Raw genomic sequence first — 16,955 nt, 5'->3', positions numbered from 1 at the left:
TGTGTGTGTGTGTGTGTGGTGGGAGGTGCCTCCTAGAATAGCAGGGTGTGTGTGTGTGTGTGTGTGTACTAAACCTCTCTACTGCAGCAGTACCTATGTCTGGAACTGCCACTTTCTGGCTATGTGACCTTGGCAACTCACTTAAGCAGCCTGTATGTCCCCAATCCTCCTTCCTGGAGGCAATGGCAATACTCTTTTGCTACTGTCTCACCTCTGTGCCTCCCTATGTAAATCAGGCCCCTGCTGACTAGCAGACTAGCACTGTTACTAGTCAGAGGTTTTATTTGTATGGAATCCCATTCATCTGTGGTTGGTGGGAGGAGGCCCACCCAGGCAGTCGACTACATCAGCACAGGTTTCCCTGGGGCAGATCCACCTTCCCTTACCCTTCTCTTATGACGGCAGCATATTTCCCAGACAGACAAGCAGGAAAGCTGAGTCTCAGAAGTAGGCAACTCTTCCATTCTGGGGTCTCATGAACTGCTGCTCCAGTGTCTGCAATCACTCGTTGTGCTTCATACCATTCAGACGAGTATTGTGTGGTTTAAAATTATTCAACAGCTATCCATTTGGCCTGACCACAGGTGCTCTGATAATGCACCAGGTAGGCAACCTAAAGTAGCAACCCACTCTGGAGCTGCATCAGAACCACTAAGGTGGCTTGATAAATAGAGAGGGTTTCTGATTCTGGTGCATAGATCTGAGCCTTTCTAACAAATCACCGAGATGCAAAAGGTGCTAGTCCCATTTTAAGAATGTTTGGTCTAGAAGAAGATAACAGGTAACAACCAAGTCATCACAGGATTCCTCCTACTATAAACAGCAAGGTGGTGTCACACTTGAAGGTGGAATGTGTACACATGGGCTGTGGGGCTTGGGGCCATCACAGCCTGGGAAGGGTTGAGTGAAAGAACACAGTGACACCAAGGACTTGGAGCTCAGAGAACGAGACAGGTCTCTAGAAATGCTGGATCACACGGACTTATTTCATCACTCTTAGACAAGGTGTTGTTAGACCACACATGAGCTGGCCTCGCCCCTGTTCTAAGAGCCACCAAGCTTTTGAATATAGTCCAATTTGTGTTTTAAAGGGCAATTGGATGAAACTGGCAGTGGATGGGTGGAAAGAGGGTGACTGTGGCCAGCTGGAAAGATATGGCAGTGGTCCAGATTGGGGGGAAGGGGAAGACAGAGCTTTTAGCTGCCTTGGACACTTTATCAATCCATGTTCCATATGGAAAAGATATTTCAAACAGGTCACTGATACTGGAGATTGAGTACATAGGTATTGGAAAAACAAAGTATGTAAGCTTACCCAAAGATTGCTCTAGAGTACTAGGTCTAAGGACAGGCTCCCCTAGGATGTAGCAAAGTGGCATGCTGATTATTTTAAGTTGAAGGAAATTGCAAGGCAGATGATTTTAAGAATATGGTTTTGCATAATTCTCTGTCTCCCTAAAAACAGAGAATAAATCTTCTCTGTGGTGGTTCTAAAGGTGAGAGACAGCCTATTGCCCAGAGCTGGGGTTTGCAATGTTTTCAATACAAATGTATATAACCCTGCAAAATTCCTTTTTTTTAAATGTCAAATGTCAGATTTTTTCTTTTGATCTGTGTGTCCCTCCCTTGAACTAGGAGTGTATTATCCCTTTCTAGAAATTGTATGCCCTCAATTGAGCAGATGACAAGTTCATAATCTATGTACACATATAAAGTTTGTCTTTTTTTCTTGCTAGTCTCTCATATCAATTTATTATTCGGACAGCTAAAAGAACCAAAGAGGGTGAGGGAGAGCCCTCCAAATTATCTCTTTCAAGGGCTAAGGATCAAGAGTGAATAAGCTGTTATCCAAAGCCAGGATCGCTGGCTTTTCCCAAGCAGGAACCCAGAAGCCTGCACTCAATGACCACTGCTATTTCTCCCACCGCTGATGTCACTGCTATTGTCATTGTCTCCTATGGCACTGGCAGAAGCCTGAGGAAAAATGTTTCTCCCTTTTGCCTTGTACAGGAAACTGGTAAGTTAGACGGTTTGGGATGTATCATGTTTTCTATCTCCAGGTCAGAGTTAGCAGGAACAATAACAGACCCAAGGGCATCATCTTGACTGGAAACAGAGGTTCGGTGACATGAGTCCTCTCTAGCATCCTGAATGACCTGGAGTTCCCTGTGCTAGTGTTGCTGACAGACTGGGCAGTCCCAACCTGGGACCTTTTTCACCATGATCCAGAACACCGCATGTAGATGTGTAAGTTTAAATTTAACTACAACTAAATTAACTTAAGACTTCCATAGAAAACACATGAGCAAGAATGGCCCCTGCTGTAAACTGCAGACTCTAGTTGGTAAAGATGTATCAGCATAAGTTCATCAGTTGTGACATATGTACCCCTGTGGTATGGGATATGAGAGTGGGAGAGGTAATAGGAATGTACAGGAAAGGGTGATTGGGAGGAAGAGACCTCAGGTGACCCCTAAGCTGGACCCTGGGATATAGGCATCCCTCATCCCCTCCCCTGATCTTAGAATGTATATTCCACCATTCTCACAGTGGTGGCTATTTTCAAGAACACAACCTAAACCTCTAAAGAGCAAGGTATAGAGACCATCTGTACAGTATATATGGCTGAACCCCACTATAAAAAAAGATTTGGCAGGTGAGAGTGGTCTTATGACCTATCAAGACAAGCAATAAGTTCCCTTATTAAACCGGCCACCAACCTTTGCAGGGAGGGGCCTGCCTTGTTCTTCGGCTCCTCCCTGCCCTGAATATAGAGGAACAGCTCCAGATTCCAGCTAGGAAGCTCCCAAGGTTTGGAACCAACAGTGTGTGGAGATAGAAATGTAAAGAGTCCTCTCTATTTTCTGCACATTTTGTTGTGGGTTTAGAGCTGACCTAAAAAAATGTATTCATTAAGAAGAAATTCATTCCTCAGTTCTACCAGCCACATCTTCAGAGCACACATGTAGCCAGTGTACATGGGGAAGCAACTGCATCCTGTAGAAAGCTCTCCAGAAGACAAGCCCAGCAGTGTCTGCCATGGTCTAACTTGTCTTTGTCCAATTGTTTCTGGCATTTTCTCACTAGGCCTGGCTCTGCTTCTTCCCTCACTAACTTCACATTCCATTCAGAGATAGAAAAGGTGGTCTGTGTTTGATTTCCCACTGAAAGGGAGAGTTTTTACTTTCCAAGAGGAATAATCAACCATGAAGAACAACACACCACCGGCTGAAAAATCCAAATTCAAAGACCTGCCAACTTCAGCCAAAGTGAGAACAAAATACTTCTTCCTAGGCAGACATTCACATTTATCATCTACTGACATGCTATATATAATTTCCAATTTGCTGAATTCCAAATTTCTGCTATCTTAAATTTATTTCCAATACAAATTTATACATGAGAAGAGGTCTGTCTCTTTAAAACAGAAGACTGCTATGTGCAACTTTTAAAGAGAAAATTATTGAGTTTCAAAGAAAAGAATTAAACTGAAAATTATCACTATTTTTCCTAGAGAAGATGAATTTCATGTCTCTTTTTAAAAGAGAATTAATAGCCACAAAGGTGGGGAAAACAACATCAGCTCCTTTATGGCACACCAAATGTCTGGGCACAAGGCCTGGGTCTCCAAAGTTATCAGAGCATAGCATGTAAAACCTTTCCATGACAATTGCTCCATATGAAGACATTGGAAAAAGCTTCACATGTATCACTAGTTAATTTACAACCCAAAGAAGTAAGGTCTTATTTTTCCCTTTTCAAGGAAGTTTTACTAACTTTCATTTATAAGATGTCAGAAAAGATCATCCTGTGTTTAATCTTACCCTTGGTGGCCTCTGGCTTCTAGTGACTGTCCAGAGGAAATGTTTTGGTATGTGCGGAACTCAGGAAAACTGGACTGATTCTACTGAGAAGCAGGCAAACTTGGTTTCCCAGTAAAATTGGATAAATGACTGCAAAATGTAGACATCTGAACTTTTAAATATCAATGAAAGCAGAAACACAGTTTTATCAATCATCTTTATCTGGGACACAGATAACTAGAGTTCATCCTTCCTGTGAAATCTATTGAAATGATTTCCTTGCCCACCAAACCTTCCAATCAGCAGCTCCTCCTCATCTTCCTCTCTGGCCTTCTTCACTTCTTCCTTGGCCTGTATAGCATCCATCTCCCTTTCTGGGTCCTAGAGAGAGAAACAAAGTCCCCGGGTCCCCGGAGGACCAGGGATTATGCTTCCTGGAGAGGTGAGTGGGTATCAGCTTTCAGCTTGCCCCTGCCTGGTAAAGCCTCCAGACCACTTGGAGTTGGCTGAAGAAAAGCCCAAGACATCAAGTACTAATCACCAGAAGCTGTAAACTTGACTTTATGTAAGGAAAGGGCCTTTGCAAAGGTGACTAGGGCCTTTGCAAAAGTTAGTCACTTAAAACATGTTGAGATGAGGCCCTCCCTGGTGGCGCAACGGGTTAGGATGCAGCACTGCAAGCTGGCCACAGCCACTTCAGTGTGAGTTGGATCCCTGGCCCAGGAGGTGACCACATGGTGCGGCAGACCTCTCCTGACATGCCAGCTGCTCCCCTCAGCAGTGTACTTCGTCCATCTGACTATTCTGCTCCCCATTCTGTCTCTGGTGAATCCTGTCACCACCCCTGCACCTCTGACCTGTACCCCAGTTCTGTGTGCATAAATAAATCTTTTTTTTAAAAAAAAAAAAGGACACATACGTACAAAAATAAATAAATAAATAAATAAATAAATGAAAGAACACATGCTGAGATAAGAGATTGTGCTGGATTATCAGGGGGCCCTAAAATCCATCACAACCAAGAGAGGAGGAAAAGGCCATTTGAAGATGGGGGCAGAGATAAGACTAATGCAGCCACAAACTAAACCATCAGGAGCCATGGGGCCTTAAGAGTCAGGAAGGATCCTACCCTAGAGTCTTAGAAGGAGACGACCCTGCTGGTGCCTTGATTTCAGCCCAGCGATACTGATTTTGGACAGCTGGCTTCCAAAACAGAACACATTTTTGTTGTTTTGAGCCAGAGTTGGTGGTCATGACTGTTATGGAACCCAAAGAAACAAAGTCACCTGCCCATAATGACATTTCAGTCTACAATAGGGTGCACATACTCTGGTGGTCCCTACCGACTATCCTAGTGGCCTAGGTGTGTAGTGTGCACCATCTGGGTTTGTGTAGTCACACTTTGGGACATGGTACAAGGAAATCTAATATATCTCATAGCATAACCCCCTCATTAAGAGACACATAAATGGGCTCTCTCTGGTGGCACAACGGGTTAAAGCACTACATTATGAAGCTCTCCGAAACCACTGCAGCATGAGTTTGATCCCTGGCAGGGAGCTGACTCACATGGCGCAGCAGACCTCTCCTGACCCACCCGCTGCGACCCTCAGCAGTGTACTTTGTCAGTCTGCCTGTTCTGCTCCCTACTGTCTCTAGTGAATTCTCTCCCCCACCACACCTCTAGCCTGTACCCCCAGTTCTGTAAGCATAAATAAATAAATCTTTAAAAAAAGAGAGACACACACACATAACTATATATGGGCCTCAAAATACACATTGAAAAAATATATACAGTGCTCCATGTGAGGGAATGAAGAATCAGGGTTCAGAGGGGGAAGGACTTTGGTGATACATTTATCTGAAAAAGAACTTTCAAGAATATATACAAAGTTCCTACATGTCAGTCAGTAAGAAAAGTTCAAATAATCCAACACAAAAGTAGGTGAATGACAATATAAAATGTAATGACTAATTGTTTCTAATGCTTTGAAACTTGAAACTGTCAATTCCTACAAAGAGGGAAAATCTGAAAACATTCCATTTGTAAGTGAACCAATCCAGAGCCCACGTCTGTAACCACTGCCTCTATTAATCTCTAGTACTCGGTTTCCAATATTTAATTTCCCCAGGACCCTGTACTAGACTAGAGGAATAGCTTGTGTCTCAGAGCAAGTCTCAAAAAAACAAAAACGGGCAAATCCTAAGACCGCTTACCCTTCCTCACCTATTCCATTGCAGGTTATAAACTACAAAGAAAGCTCAAGGCACACTTTTCCCTCTGCCTCCTGATCCATCCTAGCCCTTCCCATGTAACCCCACAGTGCCACCTTCTCTTGCAGCTCTGGGTAGCCCACTACCACCAACCTTGTGTCCTCTTGTTCCTTTCTCTCCCTCTTAACTTAGACTCCCCAGGGCTCTCCCTGGTGGCGCAGTGGGTTAAAGTGCAGTATTGCAAAGCTGGCTGAGACTGCCTTGGGGCAAGTTCGATCCCCACTCTGGAGGTGATCCACATGGCCACTGCTACTCTCAGTAGTGTACTTGGTCAGTCTGTTCTGCTCCCCACTCTGTTCCTGGTGAATCCTCTCACCACCCCTGTATCTCTGGCCTGTGCCCAATTTTGTATGCATAAATAAATAAATCTTAAAAAAAAAACTCAGAGCCCCCTCAGGATGCTTATTAATGTCCACTAGTTTTTCTAAAGTTTTACATGATCAAATTGTCTGTAAATGTAAATGTCCAGTGTTTGTTTTCATCATTCTCACTTACTTTGCTGCACATAATTTTCTCAGATTCCCTTCACTTTGTCAATGGCTACACTTCATCCACGTCACACATTCTTTTTTTGTTGTTGAAGATTTATTTATTTATGCATACAGGACTGGGATACAGGCCAGAGGTGCTGGGGTGGTGAGAGGATTCACCAGAGACAGAGTGGGGAGCAGAACCAGCTGACTGATGAAGTACACTGCTGAGGGGAGCAGCAGGCAGGTCAGGAAAGGTCTGCCGCACCATGTGGTCACCTCCGGGATGGGCAGGGATTGACCTCATGCTGAAGTGGCTTTAGCTTCTTAGTACTGTGCTTTAACCTGCTGTGCCACCAGGGAGGGTCCCATGTCACACATTCTAATGACTACATCATAAGCCATGATGTGTGTGTGTGAGTATATAAACTTATACATATATGTGTGCTTATACACACACACACACTCATATATAATGCATCTTCATGAATCCAGCCATCCACAGACAGACATTTAGGCTCTTTCCAGGACCTAGCTACTGGAAATAATGCTGTTATGAACACTGTGGAACATATGGGAGTTTTTGTAAATGGTTTCCTTTTCTGCAGCTATAAGCCCATGAGTGGGATGGCCAGGCCATACAGTATTTCCACTTTTTTTTTTTTTTAGGTAAATCCAGATTGCTTTCCATAAAGATTGCATCAGTTCACACTCCCATCAATACTGCATCCTCTCCAACACTTTTTTAATAGTTGACATCCTCACATGTAAGATATGGCATATATCATTATAATCTCCTCTCTTATTAGAAGTGATAACATTTTTTCATAAGTCTTTTGGCTTTCTTGATATCCTTTTTGGTGAATTGTCTATTCATTATCTGCTGCCCACTTACTAATTGGTTGGATTTTTTTTTTTAATTGTTGAATTGTATGAGTTTTTTATGTATCTTGGATATCAATTCTCTTAACAGTTATATACTGTTAATATTTTCTCCCATTCTGTAGGGTGTGTATTTAATAGTCTTGAAACATTTTAACTTGAAGTAATCCCAATTATTTATGTTTGGTGTTAATTCCCTTGCCACAGGGATTTAGTTACCAAAAGTAGCTTAATTATTGATATCATAGAACTTACTCTCAATATTTTCTTCTATTTTATTATTGAAGGCCTTATGTAAAAATCTTTAATACATTGGAATTGAATTTTGTGTGCAGTGCTAGCAAAGTAATCCAACTTCATTCTTTTATGTGTGATTTTCCAATTTTGCCAGCACCATTTATAAAAGGGACTGTCATTTCCCTCATTTTTATCTTCATGGATGCTTTATCATAGATTCTTGCTCTGTACCTGGATTTATTTCTAGGCTTTTGGTTCTATTCCATTGGCCCATGTATCAGTTACTGTGCCAATATCATATTGTTTTTAGTATACTACTGCTTTGTAGAAAAGTTACAAGCCAGGTAATGATATCACCATGCCTCTTTTTTCTTTGTTTTCGCAAATTAAGGCCTTCTGTGGTTCAACATAAACTTCAAGGTTTTTTTTGTTCAGTTTCTTTGAAAAATATTGTTGGTATTTTGATGGAGACTGCATTAAATTTATTATTCTAGTAATACTGAGTCTTTCCATCCATAAGCATCTAAGTCCTTCAATAACTAGTCAGTTGTATAGGTCCTTTTTGTTCAGTAAATTCTAAGGTATTTGGTTTTGAAGCAATTATAAATGAGGTTATTTTCTTAATTACTTTTGTTTCTGCTGCTTGTGTATAAAAGGCTATTGATTTTTGTACGTTGATTCTGTCACCTGCCACTTTGCTGTATTCATTTATTACTTCTAATAACTTTACAATGGAGATTTTCTATACATAATATCATATCATCTGCAAATAATAATAGTTTCACTTTTTTTCCTGTTTGGATTCCCTTTATTTCCTATGTTCATCTGATAGCTCCAGCCAAAACCTCTAGTACGAAGTTCAACAGAAATGGTGACAGTGGGTATTTGTCTTGTGTTAGATCTTATGAGGAAAGCTTTCAGTTTTCACCACTGAGTATTACATTGGTTGATGGTGGTTTTTGGTAGTCTCTCTCTCTCTCTTCAGAATCCCAAGTCAGCAGAACTGATAGAATGCATTACTTAACTTCTCTCTCTCTCTCTCTCTTTCCTTGGGTTGTTCCTTTTCTTTTTGGCTTGTATATAAACCCATTATTGACCAATTGACAGGCAACCCAATTCACTGTTGGGATGCCTTGTAACAGTTATAAGGAAAATGAGTTAAAAATCAGGCTTTCACCTTTCAAACAACAGAGAGCCCATACCTTGAGCAAACAGATGGAACTTACATTTGCAACAATTTATCAGTAGTGTGTGCCTACCAGCACTTATTGCTGTAAAGGGGGGCTAAGCAAAAGTGTGGAGCCTCTGTCTTTCTCAAAGCTGGAGTCTTTCTTGCTTTGTCTTCCTGCCTGGGAATATGGTCCCCTGACTCAGTGTTAAAGAATTGCAAAATCTACCAAAGTTTCTAAATTCTCTTACTGTCTGCAGAACTGACAATGAACCTACTTGGCCTGAGATGGTTGCACGACACTAGTACTTTGTTGAAAACTTGCATCAATTTTCATTAGGGATATTGACCTATAATTTTCTTTTCTTTTGCTGTCTGGTTTCTATATGAAAGTAATGTTGGCATCATAAAATGTATTCATGAGCATGCCTCCTTCTGGTATTTTTTATTTTAATTTTTAAAATTTATTCATTACATCATCCTTCACTTTTGTACACTGTATGGTTTCCCCCTGAAATCCCCACTACCAGTTCACCCGTGCACTATCACCACAGTCTCTTGTGCTCTACCCTTCCCTGTCCTGGTTCTTTCCCCGCCTCCTCCCCTACAGAATGTTGTCTGGTCATTTTGATTTTTACTTTATTATAGCCACTTTTTCTTTCTGGCTCCTTTTTGTCTTCTCTACATTGTTCCTATAAGTGAGGCCATTTGATTATTTTTCCTTTTCTTTTTGGCTTATTTCGCTGAGCATGATCCCTTCTAGCTCTATCCATGTTGCTGCAAAGGGCATGAGTTTATCCTTTCTGATTGCTGAATAATATTCCATTGTGTAAATATACCACATCTTCTTGATCCACTCATCTATTTTGGGGCATCTGGGTTGCTTCCATAGCTTACCTACGATAAATAGTGCTGCAGTAAACATAAGGGTTCATGTTTATTGAATTTTTTTGGTATTTTTAAAAACAATTTGAGCAACGTGGCATTGGCTCTTTTTGAAAAGTTTGATAAAATTCAGAATTTCTAAAATACTTTTGGCCCTGGCTTTTGTTTTCCATGCTTGTTATTAGTTTGCTCAATTCATCTGTTTCTTCCTGGGTTAGCTTTGGTAGGCTATGCTGATCTAGAAGTTTATCTGTTTCTTCAAGGTTATCAGCATACAGTTGTTCACTGTAATTTCTTATCATCTTTGGTATTTCTGTGCTACTGGTAGTGATTTATCCTCTTCAATTTGTGATTATTTTTACTAATATTTTCTTCCTTTATTTTGTTAGCCACACTAGATGTTTATCTATTTTGTTAATCTTCTTGAAGAACCAGTTCTTAGTTTCACTGATTTTTTTAATTCTTTTTGATCAATTTATTTCTATTCTTATTTTCATTATTTCCTCCTTTTTACTAACTTTGGATCTTATTGTTGGGCTTTTTCAAGTGCTTTACATGTGCTATTGGATTATTTGGCATTTTTCTTGCTATTTAATGTGGACCTGTCTCACAATTATCTTCCCTACTTTTTTTGCCAGTCCCATAAATTCTGGCAGCTTGTATCATCATTTTCTTTCTTTTTTTTTTTTAAGATTTATTTATTTATGTATACAGAACTGGGGCACAGGCCAGAGGTGCAGAGGCATTGAGAGGATTCACCGGAGACAGAGTGGGGAGCAGAACAGGCAGATCATCGAAGTACAATGCTGAGGGGAGCAGCAGGCGTGTCAGGAGAGGTCTGCCACACCATGTGGGTCACCTCCAGGACAGGGATCGGACTCATGCTGAAGCAGCTTTAGCTTCTTAGTCCTATGCTTTAACCTGCTATACCACCAGGGAGGGTCCATTTTCTTTTTTTTTAATTTTTATTTATTTATGCATACAAGAACTGGGGTGCGGGGTACAGGCCAGAGGTGAGAAGGTGAGAGCATTCACAGAGACAGGGTAGAACAGGCAAATCTACTGAAACACACTGCTGATGGGAGCAGTGGGTAGGTCAGGAGAGGTCTGCCACACTGTGTGGGTCACCTCCTTGGCTGGAGATCAAACTTGTGCTGCAGTGGCAATGGACAGCTTCTCAGTGCTGTGCTTTAATCTGCTGTACCACCAGGGAGGGCTCTGTATCATCATTTTCTTTCATCTCTTTTAACTTCTGCTTTGATTTCCTCTTTTACACAATTGCATTAAACATCTATTCATAGTTTATCCTTTTTTTTTTTTACTCTTACACTCTTATTGTTGATTTCTAACTATAGTCAGAGAAAGTACTAGGTATAATTGTAATCTCTGTGGTTGTATTGACATTGACTTGTGTCCCAGGATATGGTCTATTCTTAACAATGCGGCCTAGGGGTTAAGCCTCAGCATAATCACCATGATTGTTACAGGGCAACCCAAAGTGAATTGGGTTGCCTGTCTGTGGGTCCTCACTCGTGTGCTTAAGATTCAACTTCATGGCAGACACACACAAAAAGGTCAATAATGGGGCCCTTCCTGGTGGCGCAGCGGGTTAAAGCACAGCACTGAGAATCTAAAGCCGCTTCCGCATGAGTTTGATTCCCGCCTGCCCCGGAGGTGACCACATGGCGTGGCAGGCCTCTCCTGACCAGCCCGCTGCTCCCCTCAGCAGTGTACTTCGTCGATCTGCCTGTTCTGTTCCCCATTCTGTCTCTGGTGAAGCCTCTCACCGCCCCTGAGCCTCTGGCCTGTACCCCAGTTCTGTATGCACAAATAAATAAATCTTTAAAAAAAAAAAAAGGTCAATAATGGGTTTATTTACAAGGGGAAAAGAAAAGGAACAACTCAGGGAAAGAGAGAGAAAGATACAAGTTAACTAATGTGTCCTACCAGTTCTGCTGACTTGGAAACCCAATAGCACACTGAAAGCTGATCAACAGCCAAATGACCAGTCATCAGCTGCCTGCCAGAAGGCCAAGGAAGAGAGAGAGACCTCAACCCAACATATCTGCGTTTATGGCCAAAAATCTCAAAAATAGCTGTTTAACTCCATCCTTAGGTCCTAGCAGTCCTCCCTTTGTGTTGCTGGGAGTTGTAGTTTCAGTGTTTGGAGTGGGAGTGGAGTCCACAAAACCTGTAGCTGTAGAGTTTGTTCAGGACATCCTTTCCCCCAAACATGATGACCCATCACAAAGACCTGAGTTCAATCCCTGGCCAGGGAGATAACCCACATAGGATGCAGCAGACCTCTCCTGTCTCCCCCACTATTCCCCTCAGCAGATCTGCTTCTCATTCTGTTTCTGGTGAATCCTCTCACCCCCTGACCCTCTGGCCTATTCTAATTCTTTGACACAAAAATAAATAATAAAATATATTTTTAAAATGTTTCATGTGCACTTGGAAAAAAAGTCTATGCAGTAGCTCTTAGGTGAAATGTTCTATAGATGCCTGTTAGACCTATGTAGTCTAGTCCCTCATTTAAAGCAAACTTTCCTTATTTATGCTTTCTTTCTTTTATCTGTCCACTGTTGTAAGTGGGGTTTTAAGTTCCCCCTAGTATTACTGTGTTGCTAGTCACTATCTCTCTTAAATGTGTCATATGTGCATAGGTAGAACAAGCTGTCTTCTCCGTAGTGGCTATCTTTTTATCTGTTGGTCTCTCCATATCTGAATGATAATAAAACCTAGATCTTGAAACACTAGCATTTTACAAAAGATGATGCCCATGTGACCACAAAGTCATGAAACAGTGCTCACCTTCATTTATCATCAGGGTCATGCAAACTGAAATGAGAGAGAGATACCACTACCCACTCAGTATAAGAATTCAGGTCTAAGACTGCAAGGTGCCATAGACCCTCTGAAAACAGTCCGACAGCTTCTTATAGAGTTAAGTATACACATTGTGCCAGCAATCCACTACTGGGTATGTACCCAAGAGAAAAAGGTACACAAAAACCTGGTGGCAGGCCTTCCCTGGTAGCAGCACTATGAAGCTTTTCTCAGCCACTGCAGCACAAATTCAATCCCCATCCAGGGAGCTGACTCACATGGTGCAGCAGACCTCTCCTGTCTTGCCTGCTGCTCTCCTCAGCAGTGTATTTCAGTAGATTTACAGTTTTTCTCCCCACTCTCTATGGTGAATCCTCTCACCACCCCCAACACCTCTGGCCTATACCCCAGTTCTTACATTCATACTGTCAAAGTTGGAAATAACTTAATATGCATTAGCTAGTGAACAGATAAACTACCCAGCAGCAAGAAGAAACAAACCAAAGATGTACAGTATGGGTGAATCTCAGACACATCATACTTAAGGAAAAAAAAAAAACGTTTATATACCATGTAGTATGTAACTCCACTGCTATGATATTCTGGAAAGGGTGACAGTTATATCTGACAGGCTGTCAACAAAGGGCCCAGGAGGACTTGTGGGAGGTAGGTGATGAAATTGTTGTAATCTTGATTTTTGGTGGTAGTTTCACAGATTGTATGTGTTTGTCAAAATCCACATAAGTTGTACAGTCAAAGGGGGTAAATTTTCAGTATGTGAATTATAGTTCAGTAAATCTGATATTAACAACAACTGACAATACCAAATACAGTCAAAGAAAAGGGAATTTGAAACAGGAAAGATACACTGAAAACTGTTAGGCTGTGTGGGATCTCATGACTGACTCATCCATTTCTGGCCTCATATCCACCAAGAGACATGTGTAAGAATGACAATCACAGTTTTAGTCAAGAAGCCTCAAATGAGAGGTGACCCAAAACTGCATAAACAGAGAATATGCCTTCTGGAATATTCTCACAGTGATAATAAACTGCTACATGTGATTATTTGAATGAACAAATAAAATATTGAATGGTTCAGTGCTTATGAGTTTCAAAAGGGAATCTTGTAGGTGGTGACAGAATGGGAGACCTTCTGGAGGTAAGGTGGGCTGGGAAAGAGTATAAGGAGGTTCCTGGCACTCTGTTTTGTGTGTTGGTTCGGGTGGGGTGTTCACTAGTAAAAATTCATGGCAGGGCCCTCCCTGGTGGCACAGCGGGTTAAAGCACAGCACTAAGAAGCTTAAGCCGCTTCCGCATGAGTTTGATCCCCACCTTCCCCGGAGGAGACCACATGGCGTGGCAGACCTCTAGATCTCTCCTGACACACCCGCTGCTCCCCTCAGCAGTGTACTTCGTTGATCTGCCTGTTCTGTACCCCACTCTCTCTCTGGTAAATCCTTTCACCCTCCGCATCTCTGGCCTGTACCCCAGTTCTGTACGAATAAATAAATAAATCTTTAAAAAAATTTCATAGCAACCTCTCCTATATGCTAGACTTTAGCACAGAAGTAAATGAACAATGAAAGAAAAGTACATACTGTGCATCATACATACCTTGGTTTCACCCCAGGTGGCCCTGCCAAAATTCTCAGCATACTCTTCATCATCTGTAATCAGGAAGTTATCAAAGATGGTTCCAGACCTCACCTATGGATGACAATAAGGCTTTTCTTATGGACTTGAGAAATGGAGCAACTTTACATCAAGAAACAGCTATATTTTGCCTAAGATTTAAACCCATTTCTAGAATATTTTTCCTTTCAGAACAAGGATTCTCAAACTCAGATCTATATTGGGAAGGTAAAGAACATTTTTTTAAAATCCTGAGGCTGGCCCTCCCTGGTGGCACAATGGGTTAAAGTGCAGCACTGCAAGTCCACAGCCACGTTCAGTGAGTTCAATCCCTGGCCCCAGAGGTGACCCACATGGCACGGCAGACCTCTCCTGACCCGCCTGCTAACTCCTCTCAGCAGTGTACTTTGTTGATCTGCCTGTTCTGTTCCACACTGTCTCTGGTGAATCTTCTCAGTCCCTGCACCTCTGGCTTGTATCCCAGTTCTGTATGCATAAATAATCTTTTTTTAAAAAAATCCTAAGGCCTAGTCTCACCCCCAAGGCTCATGATTTAAGTGGTATGGGCATGGAGGCTTTGGAAAGCTCCCCAGCAATGGCTCCAACATTCAGCAGTGAAAGAAACACAGCTGAGAACCTTGTGGGCTGTGAACTGGTAGTGCTGTCCTGGAACTGCCTGGTAATGTAGAAGAATCTCAGGCTTTCCCCTAGACACCTATCTATCAGAATCTGCCATCTTACCCTAAAGCTGACAGATGTTATGGGTCACCTCCAAGCAGAGGAATGACAAATTCCCAAGGGGAGCAGAGGACATATTTTGCCCACAGTTGTGTGAATTGCATCGGTATAAAGCCAGGCACAGTGGGAGCTTAAGGAATAGCAGTAATGTGAATTAAAGCATTTAGGCTGAAGTTCAGGGTTATTGAACCAAGCTAAATATAAAACCAGTGACCTGCCAAAGCTCCAGTCCAATGGCACCAATGTTCTCAAATTCAGAGAGGTCGTATTCTGTCAAATAGTTGGTGTTTTTCAGCTTCTGATGGAGCCAAACATCTTTGTCTATACCCTCTGGCTTCAGGCCATCCTGCAACAACAAACTGTACATGGTGGTCCCGGATGACAGGGGCAGGAAGCGGGGTAGCCTGGGAGGCCCAGGCATGGCAGGAAGAGGAGGCCACACCTGATAGGGAGGCTTCTGTAGCATCGGTGCCTGCCAGTCCCCATCCAGTTCACTATTCCAGTCGCTTGGTTTGCTGGCACTGGCATCCAGAAAATGCTTCTCCCAGTCCTTAAAACATGTATAAAGAAAATAAGTAAATATACATATATATATATATATATATATATATATATATATTTTCTTCTTCAGGTATGAGAAAGGAAATTCTTAGCTAGCAAGAGCAGAGGTCAGACTCGTGACTGTGGTGGCAATTTTCTCCTCTCCTCCTCAATTTGGTGTCAGAGGGTTGGGTGTTCAGGCTTCCTCATTCTACCAGAGCTTCTGGAAATTTGTCTGAGATTTCAGAACTTTTCCCCATACTGTAAAGAGGAAGGACAGTATGAAAACTCAAAATAACAGCTAATGTTAAAATGCTAGTGGGCAGAGGAGCTACCATTTTACTGCTGCTCCAGTTAGGCTGGGTCTGCACTTCCACACCATGGTCACATGTGGACTATTCCAGAGAGACAGAATGTCAATTAAGAAACTTTCCAGGGTTTACCTGGAGAGCTGGTACCAGGAGAAACATACACTATTGTGTCCTTTTACATGTAAGAATTCACACTATTCACATATGTAGACCTCCATCTATCCATATATACTCTGATATTCGGTACCCCTCTTATTCATGTGGAGATGTTCCAAGGTCCCCAATGGATGCCTGAAACCGTGGAGAGTACCAAACCCTCTATCTATTATGTTTCTTTCCTAGAAATAAGTATCTGGTAAAGTTGAGTTTATAAAAACAGTAAAGGACTGACAATAAGAAATAACAAAGTAGAACAATTATAACAATATACTGTAATAAAAGTGATGTAGATGTGGTCTCCATGTTTATCAAAATATCTTATTGCTTGGGATACCTTTAGCCCTTGGTTGATCATGAAACCACAGTAAGCAAAACTGGATAAGGGGAAACTACTGTATACCTGTGTATATATACATATGCATATACATACACACACACACACATAATGTATTTAAATGTATTACATTATATTAAATAAATTTAGATATTAAATTTACAAGCAGATTAATAATTACATTCTATGTGTGTATATATATAAAGAGAGTAAGTCATATGTTGCACGGTGGCATTTTTGTCAAATGAACTGTATAGGTACCATAGATTGATTAAATGAACATCTAGACCCAGGTGTATAGTAAGACTGTATCATATAGATTTGTGTAATTACTTTCTGTATAACTGGCACAACAACACAAATCACCTAAAAACACATTTCTTAGTATACATACTGTCATTAAGCAATGTATGACCATAAATACACATACATGCACACATGCTATGGTGGTGCAGCAGGTTAAAGCACAGCACTAAGAAGCTAACGCCAGCTCTGCATGAGTTCAATCCCTACTCCAGATGTGACCCACATGGCGCGGCAGACCTCTCCTGACCCACCTGCTGCTCCCCTCAGCAGTGTATTTCATCATTCGGCCTGTTCTACTTCCCACTCTGTCTCTGGTGAATCCTCTCAATGCCCCTGCACCTCTGGCCTGTACCCCAACTCTGTATGCATTAAATTAAAAAAAAA

At 41.7% G+C, this 16,955-nt stretch overlaps 1 protein-coding gene across 3 annotated transcripts in view; it reads right to left on the bottom strand.

Annotated features, from left to right (window-relative positions):
• Positions 1-4,031: 4,031 nt before the first annotated feature.
• Positions 4,032-16,955, bottom strand: part of CALR3 (calreticulin 3) — a 31,431-nt gene continuing 18,507 nt past the window's right edge. For all 3 annotated transcript variants that reach the window (XM_004688647.2, XM_012728871.1, XM_012728870.1), the window contains 4 exons: positions 15,364-15,471; positions 15,136-15,267; positions 14,166-14,258; positions 4,032-4,184 (listed from right to left, as the gene is read on the bottom strand). In XM_004688647.2, coding sequence (XP_004688704.1) covers positions 4,041-4,184; positions 14,166-14,258; positions 15,136-15,267; positions 15,364-15,471 — 477 coding nt within the window. In that variant the 3' untranslated portion in view covers positions 4,032-4,040. The remainder of the gene's footprint in view (positions 4,185-14,165; positions 14,259-15,135; positions 15,268-15,363; positions 15,472-16,955) is intronic.

Source organism: Condylura cristata, unplaced genomic scaffold, assembly GCF_000260355.1.
Source record: "Condylura cristata isolate star-nosed mole 26May11 unplaced genomic scaffold, ConCri1.0 scaffold00024, whole genome shotgun sequence".
NCBI classification, from domain to species: domain Eukaryota; kingdom Metazoa; phylum Chordata; class Mammalia; order Eulipotyphla; family Talpidae; genus Condylura; species Condylura cristata.
This window is presented reverse-complemented; position numbering and strand designations above follow the sequence as displayed.